At 41.8% G+C, this 18,946-nt stretch overlaps 1 protein-coding gene across 4 annotated transcripts in view; it reads left to right on the top strand.

Moving 5' to 3' along the window:
* fam189a1 (family with sequence similarity 189 member A1) overlaps positions 1 to 18,946 on the top strand; it is a 59,363-nt gene that overhangs the window by 28,445 nt on the left and 11,972 nt on the right. For 2 of the 4 annotated variants that reach the window (XM_078085162.1, XM_040163789.2), the window contains exons 3-4: positions 14,885 to 14,995; positions 17,131 to 17,262. In XM_078085162.1, coding sequence (XP_077941288.1) covers positions 14,885 to 14,995; positions 17,131 to 17,262 — 243 coding nt within the window. Of the gene's footprint in view, positions 1 to 14,884; positions 14,996 to 17,097; positions 17,263 to 18,946 lie in introns of all 4 variants that reach the window. The other 2 variants (XM_078085161.1, XM_040163780.2) reach the window with 1 other exon arrangement.

The raw sequence follows: 18,946 nt of genomic DNA, 5'->3' as shown, positions 1-18,946 counted from the left end.
CTTGAGGTTGTTTCATTTTGCTTTGCATTACAGCCAGAAAATGAATTGAAGTTCATGGCTGCTCTCGCCTTTCAGCACAATGCATTAATCAGCAGAGCTACAAAGGTTTATTTCGCTGCCAGCGAGTGCTCGACCTATACTGTACGCCCAGAGAATATTAAAGCTTCATCCCTGCTGGAGAAATCTCTTTTCAGGGCTGCTCTCTTTGTCCAGTATTACGAACGAAAAAGTAGATAATGTTTCACGTTCCCAAGAGTGTTTCAACATGCATGTTTCCAGCTCCCTCAGCAACATGTACTCCCTGAGAATACTTTAGTTCAAATCACTTCAAAAGGCACAATCAACTTTTTGTTTTCAGTTAGTGCGTCAAACAAGCAGTAAGCCCAGTCCACACGACCCAAGTGAGCTGCTCGCGATGTGAGGATGCCGCAGGTCAAAGGTACACACACATGCACAACCACGTGACTCCATTTAAAAGAACCTTAACATGAATCCTGAACGTCCTGAACGTGAAGCAAAGCCAAAAATGAAGATGGTCCTGATGCCGCTGGACCTGGTTAACCGCTGTGGCGCAGCGTTGTTCACCGTTTGTAGGCGGTCCGAGGATGACTTGCAGATGCAGGTGAAAGGGCAACTGAAGACTTGAGGGTATATTTGTGTTTGTCCTTTGCATATCTCAAGAGCCGATCATCTAATCTACTTCCCACTTGGCAAGTGTATTTCTGCGAAAGCAAGGATCTGCATCTGCAGCAATGTGGCCTTTACAGAGCACAACTCATTTACTGCAGTTCACTTTCGCTACTGGATACACTAAAATGAGTTGCCGAATCAAATATAACAAAGAGATTTCTAAGGTAGGACTGCTCAGCAGCGGAAAGAAACACAATGCACTGATCAACCTGGGAAGCTCAGTTATGTGAGGAAAACCTCACACTTATCTGATTTTAACTAAAGATGGTCGCCATTTAGCACACAAGTGAGCAATTTGGTCAGAACTTCTCTGCTTTATCAAGCTTAAAAAATATGTATAGTTCATTTAGTTCATCAATATCATTCATTTACCAGTGATATAAGACATGCTTTTAAATGTGCTAATGAAATGATTCAAGGCAAGCATATACACGTTAAATAATATACCAAGCTCCAATCAATCAATCAATCATCAATTTTTGCATTCTTTGAGAAAAATATTTTGCGTTCATTAGAGTTTAAAAACCATATTTTTAAATATATTAATTATTTCATATTTAGATACAAATATCTAAACTACTAAACTAAAGTGTGGTTGGCTGTTAAACACAGAAACCCGAGGCACACCACAAAGAAGAGCGCGGATTTTAAACATGTAGGCGCCCAGTAACACGAAAAAACCCTTTATCTGACAGATGCGGGACAACCGGTCCACGCTATCTCAAAGACACACACGCATGGTCTGCGACCTTTCAAAGGACGCTGCGATCTGCAGTATCAAAACCTCTCAGATCCACAGGCACCAAAACAAAGCATTCGCCCACATCAGAAGATGTGAGTGACAGGTTGGACCTGAAGCATGTTTCTGGTCTGATCCGCGGGATGCGCTCATCCCTCTGCTGCATGCTCGTACACGCCGGGTACACGGAAAAACAATCATCCATGTTGAACCTTCAAAGATTAGAGGCTGTCATCACGTTCTCTCACCCCCTAATGGCTGATTCCATTTATCAATGTTACCTTGTGCTGGATACATAAACAGATGAGCGGTAAGGAACAAAATGCAGATGTCTCGACAGTCTAATAATAATCCAAGAAATTTGTTTGCTAGAATTCAGGATTTTTTATTAAGAATATATATGTGCCCTACGTATGCACACAGAGGGGTATTTTGTAGTTTGGAAATGTGATGCCACCCTAAAACTGCTGCAGCATTTGTCAGGCAGCAGCTCGTATTGTCACCAAGGCAACCCTGAGGCAAAGAGTTATCCGTGTAGCAATTCAAATATGAGGCTTCCCAAAATAGGGCCTGGATCTCACCGTGAAATTCACATCTTTAGAAGGAAACACGGCGAGTTATGTGATGATGATTCACGCTTTTTAATTATTAATGACAGACAAGAGGACTCATTAATGGTTCCTTTAGCATTTAGCTAACAAATGTCATTCCACCTGTAATCCTTTCCTACCAATCTACCAATCCAACCAATTGGGTTTGTTTTAAAATAGTAATATGATAAATGACATCCAAATAATTTAAAATGCAGAACGTGACATGCAAATCAGCGGATGAAAAGTAGCTGGGTTCATTTCGGCTAAAATGACGGACTCAAGTGTTTGTATTAACTATTATGCATTATCCCTCCTTAAATAACATTAACATACTGCAGTTTCCCATGAGATCCCATTACTAAACCAAAGGTGGAATCTAACTATGTACAATTCATTCTGGCTGGCCCTGCAAGGTTGGACGTGTCATTATATTGTAATCTGATACCTTTGTTGCGTGTTGCATCCTCTGTTTCTTTCCCATGATGTCTGACACTTTTCCTATGAATGCAAAAAATAGTTTGTACTGCAATTTTCTGTGAGTTTGTGTATACAATATATAGAAATATGAAGAAAGGGATATGTAGTTACTGATTCTGGAATAAACGCTGGAAAAATGTGTCAATAACTGACAGAAGTATTTGGCATGTCTGTGAGTAGCGGCTGGATGTATCGGCCTTCCTGGTTGAACTTTCACAACAACTTCCTTTGCCAAATGCCAGTGTGTGTCTGTTTATCTTTCATCAGCAAAAAGGAGTGTGTGTGATTTACGCAGGACCATTCCAATGACGTGGCAGCGGCACACACACACACACACACACACACACACACACACACACACACACACACACACACAAAACACAATCGGCCCTTCTCTGAATATCTCGCTAACGATACAAATCCCTGCGAGCGTGTTCACGTGAAAACCGGAGACTTTCCATTACGATCACATAACTACAGGCGGGCCGACGGGACATCGGCAGGGAGCTTTACGAGGTGCTCTCTGTGACAGCCTGTGAACCTGCCAGGACATAAATATTAATGCAGGCGATGAAAGAGGGAGGAAGATAGACAGAGGTGCACACTGACTGAATGTGACAAAGAAGCAGAGATCTCCGTGCTGTTGGAATAAAGATTTATGGTCGGACATCACAACAACAAAAAAATCAAAATGACAGTTTGTTAGTGCTAGTTATTTGATGATTCATTTAATAACTTTATCAATATATTAACTAATGCTTGATCAAATCATTGATTTACTCAGACAGTAAAGGGGGAGACCCTTCACCATTTTTCATACAGGCCTGAATGGACAAACTAATCCTATAATTAGGAGTGAAAGTGGCCCATTAGCGGCCTCTGGCCAGCACGTTGGTGTATGTGTGTGCGATTCTTTTTGGAACCTATAAGTGGTTCAAGTTATTGCTTTGGGCTCGTTTCTTTGTCCCCAGACAGACCACATTGGACTCCTCCTTAATCCTTAATCATGTTAATCTCCTGCTGCGCTTCTGTTGACTTTCCATGAAAGCACATACTGGTTAATTAAATCATTTCTTGTCTCCTTGAAATGTAATTGAAAATGACCACATGTTTTGTGGTAAAGCTGCTACTGTGTAAACTCCCTGTAGTTTTGGAGAAACCGTCCCTGCCCAGGACCTACATGGTGTGAGGACAACCCTTTTATTAACAAAGTCAGGGATATTTAGTTATCTTGTCCTAAAATCTACTATATCACTGTTGATGAATACAACTCCAATCAGCCGCGTGGTAATCGTGTATGTCTACACATTATGTGTTACTTGTTCCTGAAACATCCACACAAAATCACATTGTGGAATTTGTTTAGCTGAATGAAATGGATGGATGAAAAGGTATTTTTTTCCCTACACATTGTTATGCCATGCTCAGTCTATTATAACTCCCCCGATTTTTAAATGCCACAAGCATTTACGAGTGCGCTGCTCTGTCAGCTTGTGTTAAGCAGCACAGGCTCTTCTCTCTCTCCTCCCTCCCGTCACATTGGTGATAATCTCTTCTGCAGCAAACAGTTTGAACTATATGTGACGCTGCAGCGATAGTGTTTTGGTCAAACGGAGGCGGCAGAAGCAGAGTCCACCGGTTCATTTTCCACAGCTGACTGAACAACTAGTGCTCTGTGCTCACTTGTCAGGGAGAGGGGACGTGATTTTGGTTCACACGAAATTGTGTCATTTCACAGCTGAGTGAGTTGAAACTGCTGCGTGACTACAGCCACCATGACGCAGGCCCGTCTTATAGCTGCTGAGTCCAGGGAGCAAGTATCGCTTCAAAAACATCAATTCTGGGATTATTGAAATGAAAGTTGCACTTATCCAGAGTCAGGTTATTACCTGCAGTAGATGTCAGTGGGCATGTGTCCTGTTTGGAAAAGCAGACAGGTGAACCAGCACAGCAGCAGAACAGACGGATGTAGTCGCTAATGTTGCTGACGCTGCTTTATGCAAAGAACAGGATGTGAAGACCAGATAGTATAGCATTGTTTCCTATGCGGGTTGAAGTATGTGCACGCGTCCGAGCTCATAAATGTGTGAATGCCGGGTTCTTATCTGCAGGGCTCGTTGTGAATCAATGGATGGCTGAGTCTGTGTTTTGAGAGCACTGCTGCTTCATTATACTGCACTTCTAGCAGGCCGGACGAACCTTCCGCTTCGGAGGGATATCTCTCAAAGCAGAAAAATAAGTGAGAAAATGTAATAACTATTGCTTCTCTGGGAGGGCAGCTGTGATTAACGACATTGATTTTCACTGCCCGCATCTCATTGACAGAAGGAAATGAAAGCTGAAAGTGTAAATAATATTGGGGCATAAGTTAGTTTTCATCTTTCATGAATTGATTGTTTATGATGAAGAAAGGAAGAACGTTCGGGAGACTGATAAGAGTATAGTCTGGGAAAGACGCAAACAATCGTGAAGACATTGATCTCTTTCACAAGGGAAGGTGTACAGATATATCAGAGCAGCTCATGAACATCTCCCAGGATACAAGATGCAACGTATATCATGTAATTAGTAACTTAAAGAAGCCTTTTGCTACTTGAAATGTACATTTTTCATGAAACGGAGCTGTCGATTTATTTGATGATCCATATCAAATAAACATAGCTGTTTTTGACACCTTGATTGGTTGCATTAAATCAACCTGGGATGTTTGCTGAAATTGATTTGATTGTCCTACGTTGAACATTTCCCGCCAGCAGCGACTCAATGTAAACCACGTTGTTCGCGCACCCAACTTTCCATGTTGATTACGTGACCCCACAAGAGCAAAATCAAATGTTCTCCCCAAAGAAAAAACACAAAGGAAAGCTGCAACAAATAAGCAATTCAATCTGAAAAAAACAATGCCTTTTGATTTATATAGCCTATAGCCATTTTTCCATTTGCTCTCTTGAAATGCTTGAGGTTCCTGACAGCCAGAGCAAACGTTTGAGCCTCAGTCTCACACGTTTGTTTCTTATTCCATGATGATGATTTATGAAGTGATTGGCAACAGTCCAGCGACAGATTTTCTGATAGTGTTCCTCATCAGTGTGTACTGTGGAGCATCAATACAACTCTGTTAATTCAAACCACTACTGTCTGCCATCTTGTGTAATTGAGTGGTTAAGAGACTGTTTTGGCTCCAGGCTCTTACTTTTTATTAGAACTGTAAACGCGCATGTAGACCCACAAATGCACAACACATACAGACGTGCAATAGAGCCAGATGTATAAAGCCAGCACTCAAACACACACACACACACACACACACACACACACACACCCTGGTGCACAGATGACTGGCACACACACACACTAGCTTTGCCACTGCTTTGCATGTTGTGTGTGTGAGCTTCTTCATTTCCTTAGTGGCCTGTTAATCTACGACTTGACCCAGATGGAGAGGCTTTTGTGGGAGATATAGCCGACTGCCAAAGGAGATGAGGCCTGCAGGGCCACCTGTCAGGAGCCGCTAAAAGAAAACAGACAGGAAGTGTGTGTCAGACAGACAGACACAGATAAAAAACAAAAGTGCATATGTATGTGAATGTGGAGGGTGACGAAGACTGAGAGGAAGGTGGTGGAGGGACGGCCTACAAAGAAAGAACCTGCAGGAAACGTTGCACTACTTCACGCAGACGGAGAGCACTCAAAAATAGCTTTGGGAGGGGATTAACTTCTATTCTCATGTTCTCTGAAGGATTTTATGATTTTATTATAGATTCTCTGTTCCTCCAAGTTATTTTACAGAGGTGGCAGGAGAGGAGGAGAAGTGAAAGTTAGCCTGAGGTGCTATGTTATGAAATCAAATCTTTTGTACTCAGGAATCAGCACACAAATGTGAAAAGCTTATTGCAATCCCAACACACCTGTAGATAGAAGTTTGTTTCTTTCATGTGAGGTGCAAAGTTCAACTGAATTGATATGAAAACATAAGAGTGCGAAAGAAGCTATCCTTTGCCAAATTTAAATCCCAAATAGAGGGAATTGCTAACATGTAATTCATAAAGCAGCGTGCAGTCAATTCTCAAATGGTGGAATGAAAGAATGTAACACACTTCGATATGTGGCATTTTTAGGCCTCACTTTCTGTCTATATATCAATAATAAACCATTCATGGAATCCAACTGTTTCACGTTGAAAAAAACCCCAAACAAGTTGACTATAAATAACCACCACCGAGTGGTCAACCAAATAAGACCCCGGCAGACACTGACCAACATTAGGACACAGTTGTGGTCGACAGTAGGTCTATAGCCCCCCCGTTTACCTCTGTTCTTTTCTCCAAGTAACGAAGTAAAAAAACTGGGGCGGGTGTCTATTTTTGAACCTTGCAGCCTTTGTTTGTTTGAAGAAATTTGTTTGGTCCTCTTTCACAAAAAAAATGTTTTCCTGTTGCTGAGCAATTTGCTTTTACATCTTTGCAGCATCTTTTGTTAAATGTTTTGGTTCCTTATGTTTAACTGAGTGTGTTCAAGTTCATTTACATCTAATTATCTATATATCTATAACTCCGACTGTGATTCAACTGTGGTGACATAAATGTAACACCTTTGAGACACATTTAGTTGTCATAACTACCAGAAAATCTAAATTTAGATGCAATCCCATTTTGTCTGTAGACAAATAGTAAGTGTATAAATGAATCAAAGTAATTATAAGCTCTCATGGTGTACTTACCGCTACAATGTCTTGCTCAGGGACATTCAAGAAGGAAAGATGTTTGCAAACTTGGAGGCCTCATCATAAGCCCTCCTGTTGAAGACTGGCCTCTCTAAATCAACCTCGCTGCCAGCCTGAATAAAGTTCATGTGTGTTGTTAATACACCAGGCAAGCTGAAAGAGAGAGTGCAAGGTTGTGAGTGTGTGTGTGTGTGTGTGTGTGTGTGTGTGTGTGTGTGTGTGTGTGTGTGTGTGTGTGTGTGTGTGTGTGTGTGTGTGTGCTTCAGGAGTGTTTTCTCTCTGCTCTGGTCACAGTTTGCCTGTCACCTCTGGTCAGTTTGCATTAGCACTGCCACTCAGAGTCCCCGCTGCTCCTCAGATCACCTCCTCTCCTCTCACACTGTGTATCAGCCAAGAGGGCATTCAAACGAGAGTCAGAGCGGAGCTTCTGTTCTCTAACCAACTTCACCATGACGGTTAAAGAGGGAAGAAGCGTGTGAGCTTCTTCATGGTTCCCCCTCTCTTCTCTTTGACTCGGCAGCAGGCGACGCGGTGTGACTTTGCAGCACCGGTCCAATACCTCTGTAAGTTTTCCTCTGTGCTCTGAGCACGGGTCCTCCTTCAGTCAGGGAATCGGCCCTCCCATCACTATTTGTCCTTGGGCGAGACACTTAACCCCAAATTGCTCCCACGGGCTGCTGTTAATGCGATTTATGAATGTGAATGAAGGGTTCGATAACTCTGATGGGCAGGTAGCCCCTTGCACGCCAGGTCTTGTAATCAGTGTTTGAAAGGGCGTGAATGATGACATGTAAAGCGCTTTGAGTGGTCGGAAGTCAAGAGAAGTGCAGTACAAGTCCATTTACCAATAAAGACTTTGGACACGCTGCCGCTGCCTTTTTCAACTTCAAACCCCCAAAAAACCATCGTCACTTACATTTAGATTTCCTGGAGGCACAAGAGGAAGAAGACTTACAAATGGCAAAAGAAGATGTGCTATATGTGTTGTAATTTTGACCACAGATGGTTTCTTGAGTGTGTGCACATGTGTGTGTGTGTTTGCATGTGTGTAGTAATTATGCATCTCACCACTCTGCTTTAACTTTGTTTTGTGTTTATTTTATATTGCATCTGAGGAATGCTGTCCAAAGCAATTGCATATTGCATAAGCAAAATGCAATTGCTGAGTCGAATATGAATAAAGTGAAGCAATATTCGATGCGGTTGCTCCACACCATAAAACAAAAATGATTGTCTGCTGTTTTCCACACAAACTAAAACATGTCCACTGAGGCAATTCAGGAAGACTTTTGAATCCTGCTGTTCTTTATTTCTCACGGTACCTCTCCTTTGCATTCACCTTCTTTTGGCCTTTATTTCTCTTTCATAGATTATCTTATATTGTATAAAAAGACAGGAAGTGACAGGTAAGGGATCAGACAAAGGGACGAGCAGATTGTGAGAGAAATGCAGGGAGAGTTTGAAAGAGAATGGTTGGCTGGGTGAAAAGGAAGCTTCTGACTCAAGATAATGTCAGATGAATAATGTCCTCCCCCAAGGCCCTGAGAAGCAGGAAGTGTGGCTCCATATTAATTAGAATATGAATTAGACTGCCTTATCTGATGGCTCCTAGGAGGGAGTGCAGCATGATCCAGGCTAGGTTTGAGCAAATAGTCACTCCTCAGGTCACGTTGCTCTCCTGCAGTCATTTGACCACTTTCAGCCTAAAAGGACATTATTTGAATCAAAGGAGTTGTTTGATGAAAAAGTGCAAACGTAGATTCATCTTATTCAGGGAGATGAACACAACAGAAAAACATCCTCAGGGAGATTCTATGGCAATCCAACCCGTATTCATAAAGAAATTAAACTTCTAACCAAAAATGTAAATCTGCTGGTGCTGCAAGAAGAAAAAAGACAGAGACCCTCTTTTAGCTTGATTTAGAAATGCCTTCAACAACTTGTTATATCATTTGATCACATAGAATTTTCACATGCGTGTGGTTGTGTAGCTACGTGGATCTATGGAGCTGATGTTGGTGTTGGCAATCTGTGATTATTGAATACAATTTGTACATCTTGTTTTGTGTGATGATATTATGCAGCGTTTTACATCCTATTATTTGCTTATGGAGACATCATTTTCAATTAATTGCCCCAAGCAAGCAGCATCTTTTTCAAAGTTCCTGCTGTACTTCTGTGTGGTGTGAGAGCCTGCCGGTGTTCATTATTGGCCTGTCTCGTTACAGCAGCCCCCCACCAAGAGCCTGGAGGGGAGCCGAGAAGACAGAGCCTCCTTGTTTTAGCTCTTTAGAGGTCAGCGGTTGATTAAAACGTTGAGAAGTGGAGGTTAATCAGCCACTGACCCTCGGGCTGATGCTGTCTTTCACGGCCTGTTTTAATCAATAAGTGTGAGCACTGGCACAGATGAACTCCACTTCCCTAATCGTGCCCGGCTGCCTCGTTATCCATTATCTATACTCTCCTCAAATGAATGTTTGCAGGCCGAGGTCTCTGCTCGATGAATTCACATTATTAAGAAGGCAAAAGGTAAGATTCAAAAAGTTCCCCAACATGGGAGATGTAGTTGAGCTTCAGCAGGCGTAACGTAGGTTTCACGCCTCATCTGCCAATAAAAGGTGTTGGAGTGCAACTTCTACGTGATGTCAGTAACCACAGGAACTGATCCATCACATCCTGTGGAGATGCAGTCCGACATGCTGTCAACATGACTGCACATCAAAGCCAAAGAGCAAAGTTGAGAGGGAACGTTTTTTTTCCTCTTTGGGTCAACAGCTGTAGAAATACGTAAAGAAAAACCATCTAGTGGTGGAAGTCTCTGGTGAACCAGCGTTGGGATGATGGTTTGAGAAGATCTCATGGTGTTTTACGTCTCCTGCCGGAGTCCACTATCTTACTTTGTCAGTGTCCTGTTAAACAGGAAATGCATCCATTCACGGAGACGAGGCGCTGGGTGTGTGAAGTTAATCTCCAAGCCATCGTGCAAAGTAAACAACGCCTTAGTGAGGAAATGCAAATATATATTCTGCTGTGTTCAGCTACGTTCATATTCAAGGTACAATTGCATTTCTGATTCTCGCTTTTGATTTCCATCCGTCTTTTTCTGCTGATGTGTGTCTGTTCGGGTATCTTTAAGAGCACACTTGAGTGGGGGTTTAAAGTGATGTCTATCCTCCGGCAGAATTAGGGGTCTGTTGAAATCGTTACCTCTGGTTTAGTGTGACGTCCCCCGGGTTCTGCTGCTGAGGTTTAGTATCAACACCTCCGCTGTTTATCTGGACCGCTGCTGAACTCAAGGTCACTCAACTCCTATCACAACTAATCCTGGTGATGGGCTCCAAGCACACACACACAAACACACACACACACACACACCCAGGCTTGCATATAAGGATATTCACCACGGCCCTCGTGGGAGCCGGAGGGTACAGAGATATTTCAGTTAACAGTGGGAGCCAATGAGAACCAGCTGCTACTTGCTTTCTCTACTGTGTTTATAAAGTCAGGAGACGGAAAACCAGGATAATACATTGTGTTTTTTTTGCTTGGCTGATTGTTGGCTTGTCTCCAGTAGTTGGGGTGTTTTTTAACATATTTGAAATTATTTTAAACTCTGGAAGTTCCCAAGGCTAACTGCCATTAGCCTTGGGAATCAATATTCAGTAATGGTCTTTAATCTCCTGCAGTTGTTTGTTCCCACATGTTTCTACATCTACAGGGCCTCAGGATTCATAAACAGTGTCCCAGGGAAACTGAATCCGAGGGTTTGTGATCTGCTGCTGCAGCAAAAACAAAACAACACCGACTCCAACTCTGATGCCTCAGAGATCATTTAAAATAAATAGAGTTGTGTTGCAGTGCTGCTGCAGGCTAAATACAAATTTCTGCTACAGTCAAAACACAAACACAAAACACTAACACAAATGATCATTTTATATAAATCCCATCTGAATAATAAAACTCAAGATATTGCGGCTTAAAGTTCTGCTAAAATGATCAGTGGATAATTCCTCAATTCTTAAAATATTTGAGTTATTATGAGACAATGAAAGATTAGTATAGTTTTCTGCGCCTGCTTCACCACTGAGATGCTTATGTTAACTCTGATTTGTGCTTCTTGAAATAAGCCGAGGTGATGATGAATGAGCCTGCTCTGTTGTTGTTGTTGTTGTTAGTGTTGTTGTGGCTTTGCAGATAGATGAGGACACAAGAGAGACTATAAATGTTTGCATTTGTGATTCTGAGTGATTTACAGAGTTTCCAAATCCATTGAAACTCCAGACAAGGACAACATGTTGGTTCGCTGTTTGATTAGATGTCTATCCATCATGAAAATCTAAGGCAGCTGACTGTTAATTTAAACAGAACTCAACAGAACATCTGGAAACAGCAAAGATTACAAAATCAAAGTCACTAATGGAAATGTTATCAGTTGTTTGTTAAGATTAACTTAATTAAAAAACAACAGTTCCCCTGCTAGCTTTATATTTTAATAGAAAGAATTATTGAATTATCTTATTTAACGAGATAAGAGTGAGATAATCTCATTTCCCCAAAGGAACTTTTGTTTTGTTGCAAATAAGTTTCTGTTTACATTCTGTTGCCAAAACACAAACATAAATTGGTCGAATCCAGTTCCTTTCCTGTATTTCCTGGTTGGTTGTCATGCAATATTATTAATGACTAGCAGACTTGTTCTTCCCAGACTTGTTTAACCCCGAGCTGTGTGTCTCCACAAAATAAATCCCACAAAAGCACCACTTTCAATATTCTGCTCATTAGTTTCTCTAAAATATTTCGCTGAGCACAAAAGATTAAGAGCGAGTAATTGGTGAAGAGATCCTAGTCAACTACGGCCAAAACCACATCGGGGTCCACTAAGCGACCAAAACAAAAGTCTACCAGGTACCTTTAGGGTTATACACAACCTACCTAAGTACACACCTTCAGCGTACACAAGAATAAACCTGTCTATTTAGTTTTTTTACTACATATATGGAATGTCATCACTCACCACTGCTGTGTGAAGAAAACTACACTGCAGCTGGATGAAGGATAGTTAGAGGCGAAGCTAAAGCCAAATGATTTTCACCCCACTGACAGTTATGGAGAATTACAGTAATACACCTGAACCTCGGGTCTTAATACTTAATCTATGAGTGTGTGTCATGGAGATGAATGGTGATTGTATTGTGGTCTATTGTCCTCCGCAGCGAGCGCTAAGCGATGGGAGATCACACGCAGCTTAAATCCGCCTCGGCTGTGGAGCGTGTGTGTGTGTGTGCGCGTGTGTGTGTGCGTGCGTGTGTTTACCTCTTTGACATGCAGACGGCAGCGCAGCAGTAATTAATGACTGGTTGCTAAATGGTGCAATGTGATCCTACATTGTAATGAGAAGGCAGTGGAGTGGGGCCGGGCATGACAATCAGCTGAGCAGAGGGTCACCACGGGGGGTGGGGGGGGGGGGGGGGGGGGGCACAGGTGACACCTGGGTCACACAGGCCTGGATGGGACTATTTAGATATAAAAGGCTTTTCACATGGCACCTTTCCCCCATTGTTTCACAAAAACACATATTTCAGCCAGTGTGTGTGTGTGGTCCAGGGTCCATGTAGCATCACTTGACTTTTTTTTTTGGCCGTGTGTTTTATAGTCACCCCGGATTGAAATAAAGAGTGATTAGAAGATCTGACACAGATTGCTATGGGAATTATTCAACCAAAAAACAACTAGATATCATTTTAAAGCGGCAGAGTATTATTTGCACGAGTACGCCCAAAGCCACGAGAGCTTTGATAAAGAGGGGTGGTTTCTCATTAGTTGGAATTGCAGCTGGTTATTGTTTGAGGTGCAGCATTTTATCCGACTGACCCAGCTGGCAACAATGCAAACCCAGAGAGGTTTCATTCAAAGACCAGTGATGGCCTGTGTGTCAGAGATAGCTTCTCACTGGTCTGTGCATTAAAATATCCTCTTTGTGAAGGTTATTGTCATAGCTCTATTTGAGTTAAACGCTCTAAACTGCCATGTGAATTAATGAGGAAGCTTTCTGCAGAGCAGCATTTTGATAACAGTTAACTATTAATGTCACACTTGGTAATAAATCATGTAAAGCAGGTCTGGATCTTATGATGGAATCTTTTCAACTCTGGATACTACAGAACCAGCAGTAAAAGGTTTTCACTTTGAAGAGCACTCAGTGGCTTCTTGTATTCTGCAAAAAAACAAAACATAGCCAGTCTCGAATCTCAGGCTTTGAAAACATTCACATCCCTGTGATTGAAAAGGAACACTTCACAATTTACAGGGCTTTTTTCTCTGCTCGCTCGTTCCACTGGTAGATCCCATCAGTCTGAGTAAGAAACCTCAGTTCTGCCAAACAAACAAAAATCCGTCATATCTGATTCTTACAGAGGAATCAATGAGTTCTGTGAAGGTGACGATGCACAAACTCCCCACGAGCCCTTTTGTTTATACCCCATTTATATCCCATGCAAACAAAATGTACTTGACAGACTCACCGTCAGTCAGTATTTGTTGTCGGTTTGTTCTGATGTTTTATAATTAACTAAGCTGTGAATTTTACATGTGCACATTGATACAGTGATGTAGTATATTTCTTATTGAATTGAATGAGAAACCATGTCAGACATTTCACTGGTACTATATAAAAAATATCCTGATATATATATATATATATATATATATATATATATATATATATATATATATATACACACAATGTACTTTTGTTGACTACAGAATCTTGTTCTTTCTGTTTCCTCTTCTTCTCTCCTGCGCGGTCTATTAATAATTGCACTGTTCCTTTTGTTTAATGTACCATCAGTGTTTTACTGATTTCTCTACCTTTACATTTTCTGCCATGGTGAAAAGCACTTAAAGTTATTGCCCCTTCGGTTTATTACATGCCACATCCGTCCCTGGTCCCTCTCTCCTCCTCTCCTTCTGTCAATAACCTTTATAGCCGTCAAACTCCTCCTGCTAATGCCCTTTATGTCTGCCACCAACACAAGCTTTAATAAGCTATTGGGATTTTTAAATTCATCAACAGTGAACCCATGAAAATGTTCAGAAAACAGCTGGTTTGCAACATACTGGACAATTTTAAAACTCTTTCTGCCGCAATTTTAGGTATTGGAAATGGTAACCATATTTATTCAAAGAGGATTTATATCCCTGGGTCTGTTAGCCTGGTCATACATAAATAAAAGAGGGTAAAACTCTTGTGTAAAAGTACATCGGATCTTAACTGCCAGCTGTTTCTTCTTGAAGCGCATAGAAATGTGTGTCTGGGTTTCATACTAACTGCAAGACGTTGACCCAAAGCCTGGTCAGATGTCAATAATGATAGAAACAGCTCGCTGTGGGTCAATCATTTTGATCTGACATTTGGTGCAAAAATTTTCTGTGATTATGATTCAGATCTGAGTCAGACTCCCGAGGTCTCTGATTATTTTTTATTCCTCTTGACATCGGTGCCAATTTTCCAGCCCGAGTGACGATTGTCAGTGAGGTTCACAGCGCCCAGCAGAATTCTACCCACTTTTAAAATCAATATTGGCAATTATATGAATGTCGAATAAGCATTAGTAAGAAGCAACATTTGGACATGTGTTCTCTTTTTGTCTTTCTCTGTCACAGATCACATTCTTCATGCTGCTGTCCGCTGTGTGTGTCATGCTCAACCTGGCGGGCTCCATCCTGTCCTGCCAGAACGCTCAGCTGGTCAACTCTCTGGAGGAGTGTCAGCTGGTGAGACCCACTGGACTTTAACCAGTCAAAGGTTTGGACACACTTACTCATTGAACTGAATGAGAAAGTGTGTCCAAACTTTGACTGGTACTGTATGTACATTTTCTTGAATCGAATGTAGGAATCTGATTGATCAAACCCTTTTTTTTTAACTATGAATGGAAACAGATAATTCACGGTGAAAGATTAAATCAGGTCGACACGATCTTTTGAGTGTTACTGGTATTCTAACCTTGACTTTCCAAAAGGTAGATTTGACAATATGATATGAACGCCATTATTTCACATGCACATGTGAAATAATGGCGTTTCTCAGTAGCGGAATATCTTCAAATCACAAACACACGTAATCACTGTGCCATGAGCCTGTAGATAAATGTGAAGGATTTGGGGATTTTATTGTTATGGGCATGTGTTCTTTTTTGTCTGCGTGTAAGTCAACATTTAAAGACATGAATGTTGGCACATGGCAGTCTTCTTCTCTGAGCAGCTTGCAGATCTGAGTCAACACTGCCAAGTGAAGTGAACTACTTGTGTGTTAGTGACTAATGGTCGATCATTATCACATCCATCTTTGCCAGGAGCTGAAATAGCTCAAATACAGAGAAAAAACGCTGAAAGCGTATCGCAGTGACTCAAGAGAGACGTGGTCAGAATCGAAGTAGACACCGAGATGACCTGAATTTAACTCAGAGACACATTAAGGGGCACAAAATTCTCCAAAAGAAGAGCTCTGCTTTCAAGTGTTTGGAACCACTGCACAGACTTTTTCCTATTTTCATTTCTATCTGAACCCGATCCCCTGGTTGAAGAACTTTTACGTGGTTGACTGATTTAGAAAACAATGACATGCTTCAGTTTCACAGGGTTTCAAAAATAAGCGTTTACTTGTCGCAGATCTTTAAATTAGCTTGAACCTTTTGTAACCTTCCCAATGCTGAACCAGTGAACAATCTTTGAATCTTTGAGAAGCGGTGGACATGCTTTTTAAGGTTCAATGGCCCTCTAATACTATATTTTCAAAAAACAGCTTATTTTTCACTTCTCAACAGCCATCAACAGCTTATTTTTGTCGTCTCTTTCCATGTACGTGCCCCTGCATTGCAAACTGCCTGACCCCAATTGGAAAAGCAGGCTTTCTGTTACACTTTTAGAAAATCAGACTGAATGTGACGATAACCCCAGATGACATCGCCGCGGTTGTTATCTCAGATGTGCTCAAATTCCTCCGGAGCCACAAAAGACGTAATACAACTATTTTCACAAGCTGGGCTGAACTCACCTGTGTAAAATTGTTGGAATTCCCATCTCATATATGTTTTTAAAGGTCTTTCACAAGTGGTATGTAGCAGTTAGATAAATGCTCTCTACACCCCTGCTGGGTCGACCCACGGAAAACAAGACACTTTAAAACAAGTGTATTGATCTTTTTCGTTCTGTATCCAAGTAATTGTACACAGAACACAACTGCAGTCTCCATGTTCCCATAATGAGATGCTAAGCGGATTTTTGGTGCTGAATTTATAGCACGAGGATCTCTTGTGTTTTTTCATGACTGAAGAAGCCCCTTTTAATTAATCCGGCCCCCAACCCACTAACCCTAACCGCTTACACACTAGAAGCAGCTTTTCTGCCTCCAAAAGTGGGACCAGCCGACTAGACCAACTGCACTGATTCATGTGGCTCCCCAGAGACCCCCCCCAAGTAATGTCTGAAATGCAAACGTTCCTCATCTCCCCTCCCCAACGTAATTAACCCGTACTTGTTGGGTTCGTGTCCTGTTTTTTCTCAATCTGGGACACATTGCAAAGGTACGCTCTACCTCCGCCCCCCCCATTGCAGCTCCACGTTTCTCACAGCCTCTTGTGTTTTGTTGTGCACTTCTGGGCAGCGACCTTCCCCCCAAATCACACTACAGTGTCATGTCAGCTTCCTGCGTGTGTTTAGATTTACAGTGCGTTTATTTCAGAAGTAATCACAGCACAAACTACATAGCTGCGACACACCAAGCTCAGGTCTGATCAGTGCATGTGTCCGTGCGTGTGCTTTTTGTGCGTGTGTGTGCTTGTGTGTTTTTTGTGTACGTGGCGTGCATGCACGAGTGCGGATGTGTGTTCCCCCCTCCTCCCCCCCAGCTCAAGTTTGACAGCGATGGAGTGTGTGTGTGCTGCGAGCTGCAGCAGCAGAGCACGAGCTGCAACAACCTGGGAGAGACGCTGAAGCTGAATCCGCTGAGGGACTGCAACACCATTCGCCTGCGGCTCAAGGTGGGTGTGAGCAAGCAGGGGGCTTGATTGGGCTGATGCTGAGAGACAAGGTCTTCACATGCAAAACTCATTATACACCAGTACGAATGTGTTCAGACTCAAGGTAACTTGGAAAAACGTAGAAGTGTGTAACTGTCGGAACTGCTGGTAGCTATGGTAACAACGCGATGTACCACGTGTACTCACAATTCAAACGAAAACAGTGAAGTATGTATTTTTCACATTCTAACAAAATGTCCTGTTGAAGCCGTCAATAGTCTCTGATGTTGATTCATGCAGCCTTGCCTTTATTCTGCCGTCATGGCGGCCTTTAACCACGCTGAGGGTTTGAAATCCATTTGTGTGGCCAGATTTAAGATTTATTCCTAAACTCCAGGGACGGGAGTGTCAGTGAGTCGGTCCACCACTTTGGTCCGGACTGAAAAATCTTGTTTTTGTACAGATACTCGTGGTCCCCAGAAGCACTACCTGCACTACTTGTGTGTATTTAAACATCTATGTATAAAAAACATCTATTGGGGAGTTATTTATGTCATATTTACAGAGGATTTGCAAGGAAAACCTTTAATCTTAGGTTCTGTCCAACAACGCTTAATACACAGTATATAGAATGAATTAAAAGACTAAGATCATGTTAGCATACTGACGTTATCATTTAGCTCAACAGACTCTACCACTCGGTCTGCTTCTCTAATCCTAATAATACTGTTAACTTGAGTTTGTAGTTGTTTGAAAATATTTATCCTTCAATTGCCAGAGTAGTCGAAAGTGATGTCTCAGAGTTTCCCTTTTTCACTTTGTATCACAACCCATGTGAGAAAACCGAATGACGAGAAATGCAAAACACTGAAAGCGTCCGGGCTGCCGTTAATGGGGCAGTAGATGGAGAATGGCGTTTGTCTTTCTCCTAGATGCAGACCTCTCAGTATGCAGTGTGTATCCAGCCTGGTCTGGCGGTAGTTTGGAGGTGCACGATCTCTGTAGATTTATCTTGACTCATTATCTGCAGGAATGATATACAGTACATGCTACTGTGTCTTTATTGGGTAACGGCGATCATATCCATTCATTTTATGACCCTGATTGATTATAAAACATTGATAACCAAATAAAAGACTTCATAGGATGAAGCATGCTTCTAAAAAGAGGAAAGATCAAGCACATTTATCATTTGGATCATATCTCATTAAAAGAGATATGGGAATTGGTGTCATTATTAAGTGCCAAAGTTGTCAGATGAGTTGAATTATCCCTAAGAGGAAGCTGTCATGCCCGAGTCCCAAGAGTCCTCGGCCATTTCAAATGGCTCTCTGATCCTAATAAACTCCTGGTGCAGTCGCCATATAGTTTGTGTGTCACTAAATTACATTACAGGAGTACTTCATTATTATGAGCAGGTAGGTTGAGTAGCCAAATAAAACCACCTAGACTTTATTATTCAATCATTTCTCAACAGCGTCTCTCTTTCTGTTTAAAACTTTTTTTTTAATTAGAAGTATTCATTTTGCTGCCAAAATGTATCATTTCGCTCTCTGCAGACACATTTAATTTCCATTCCATCTTTTTTTCATTCCACTGCCAGAGGCTGCACATTTTCGATGGGAGGGAGTACTGAGATAATTTGTGATTTCCTGTTAGGGGGCAAAGGTTTAACATTGCTGTGTAACTCACTAAGCTGTTTGGC

The sequence above is a fragment of the Gasterosteus aculeatus genome, chromosome 12 (assembly GCF_964276395.1).
Source record: "Gasterosteus aculeatus chromosome 12, fGasAcu3.hap1.1, whole genome shotgun sequence".
Lineage (NCBI taxonomy): Eukaryota > Metazoa > Chordata > Actinopteri > Perciformes > Gasterosteidae > Gasterosteus > Gasterosteus aculeatus.
The sequence above is the reverse complement of the archived record's forward strand: the minus strand, read 5'-3'. Positions and strand labels throughout refer to the sequence as shown.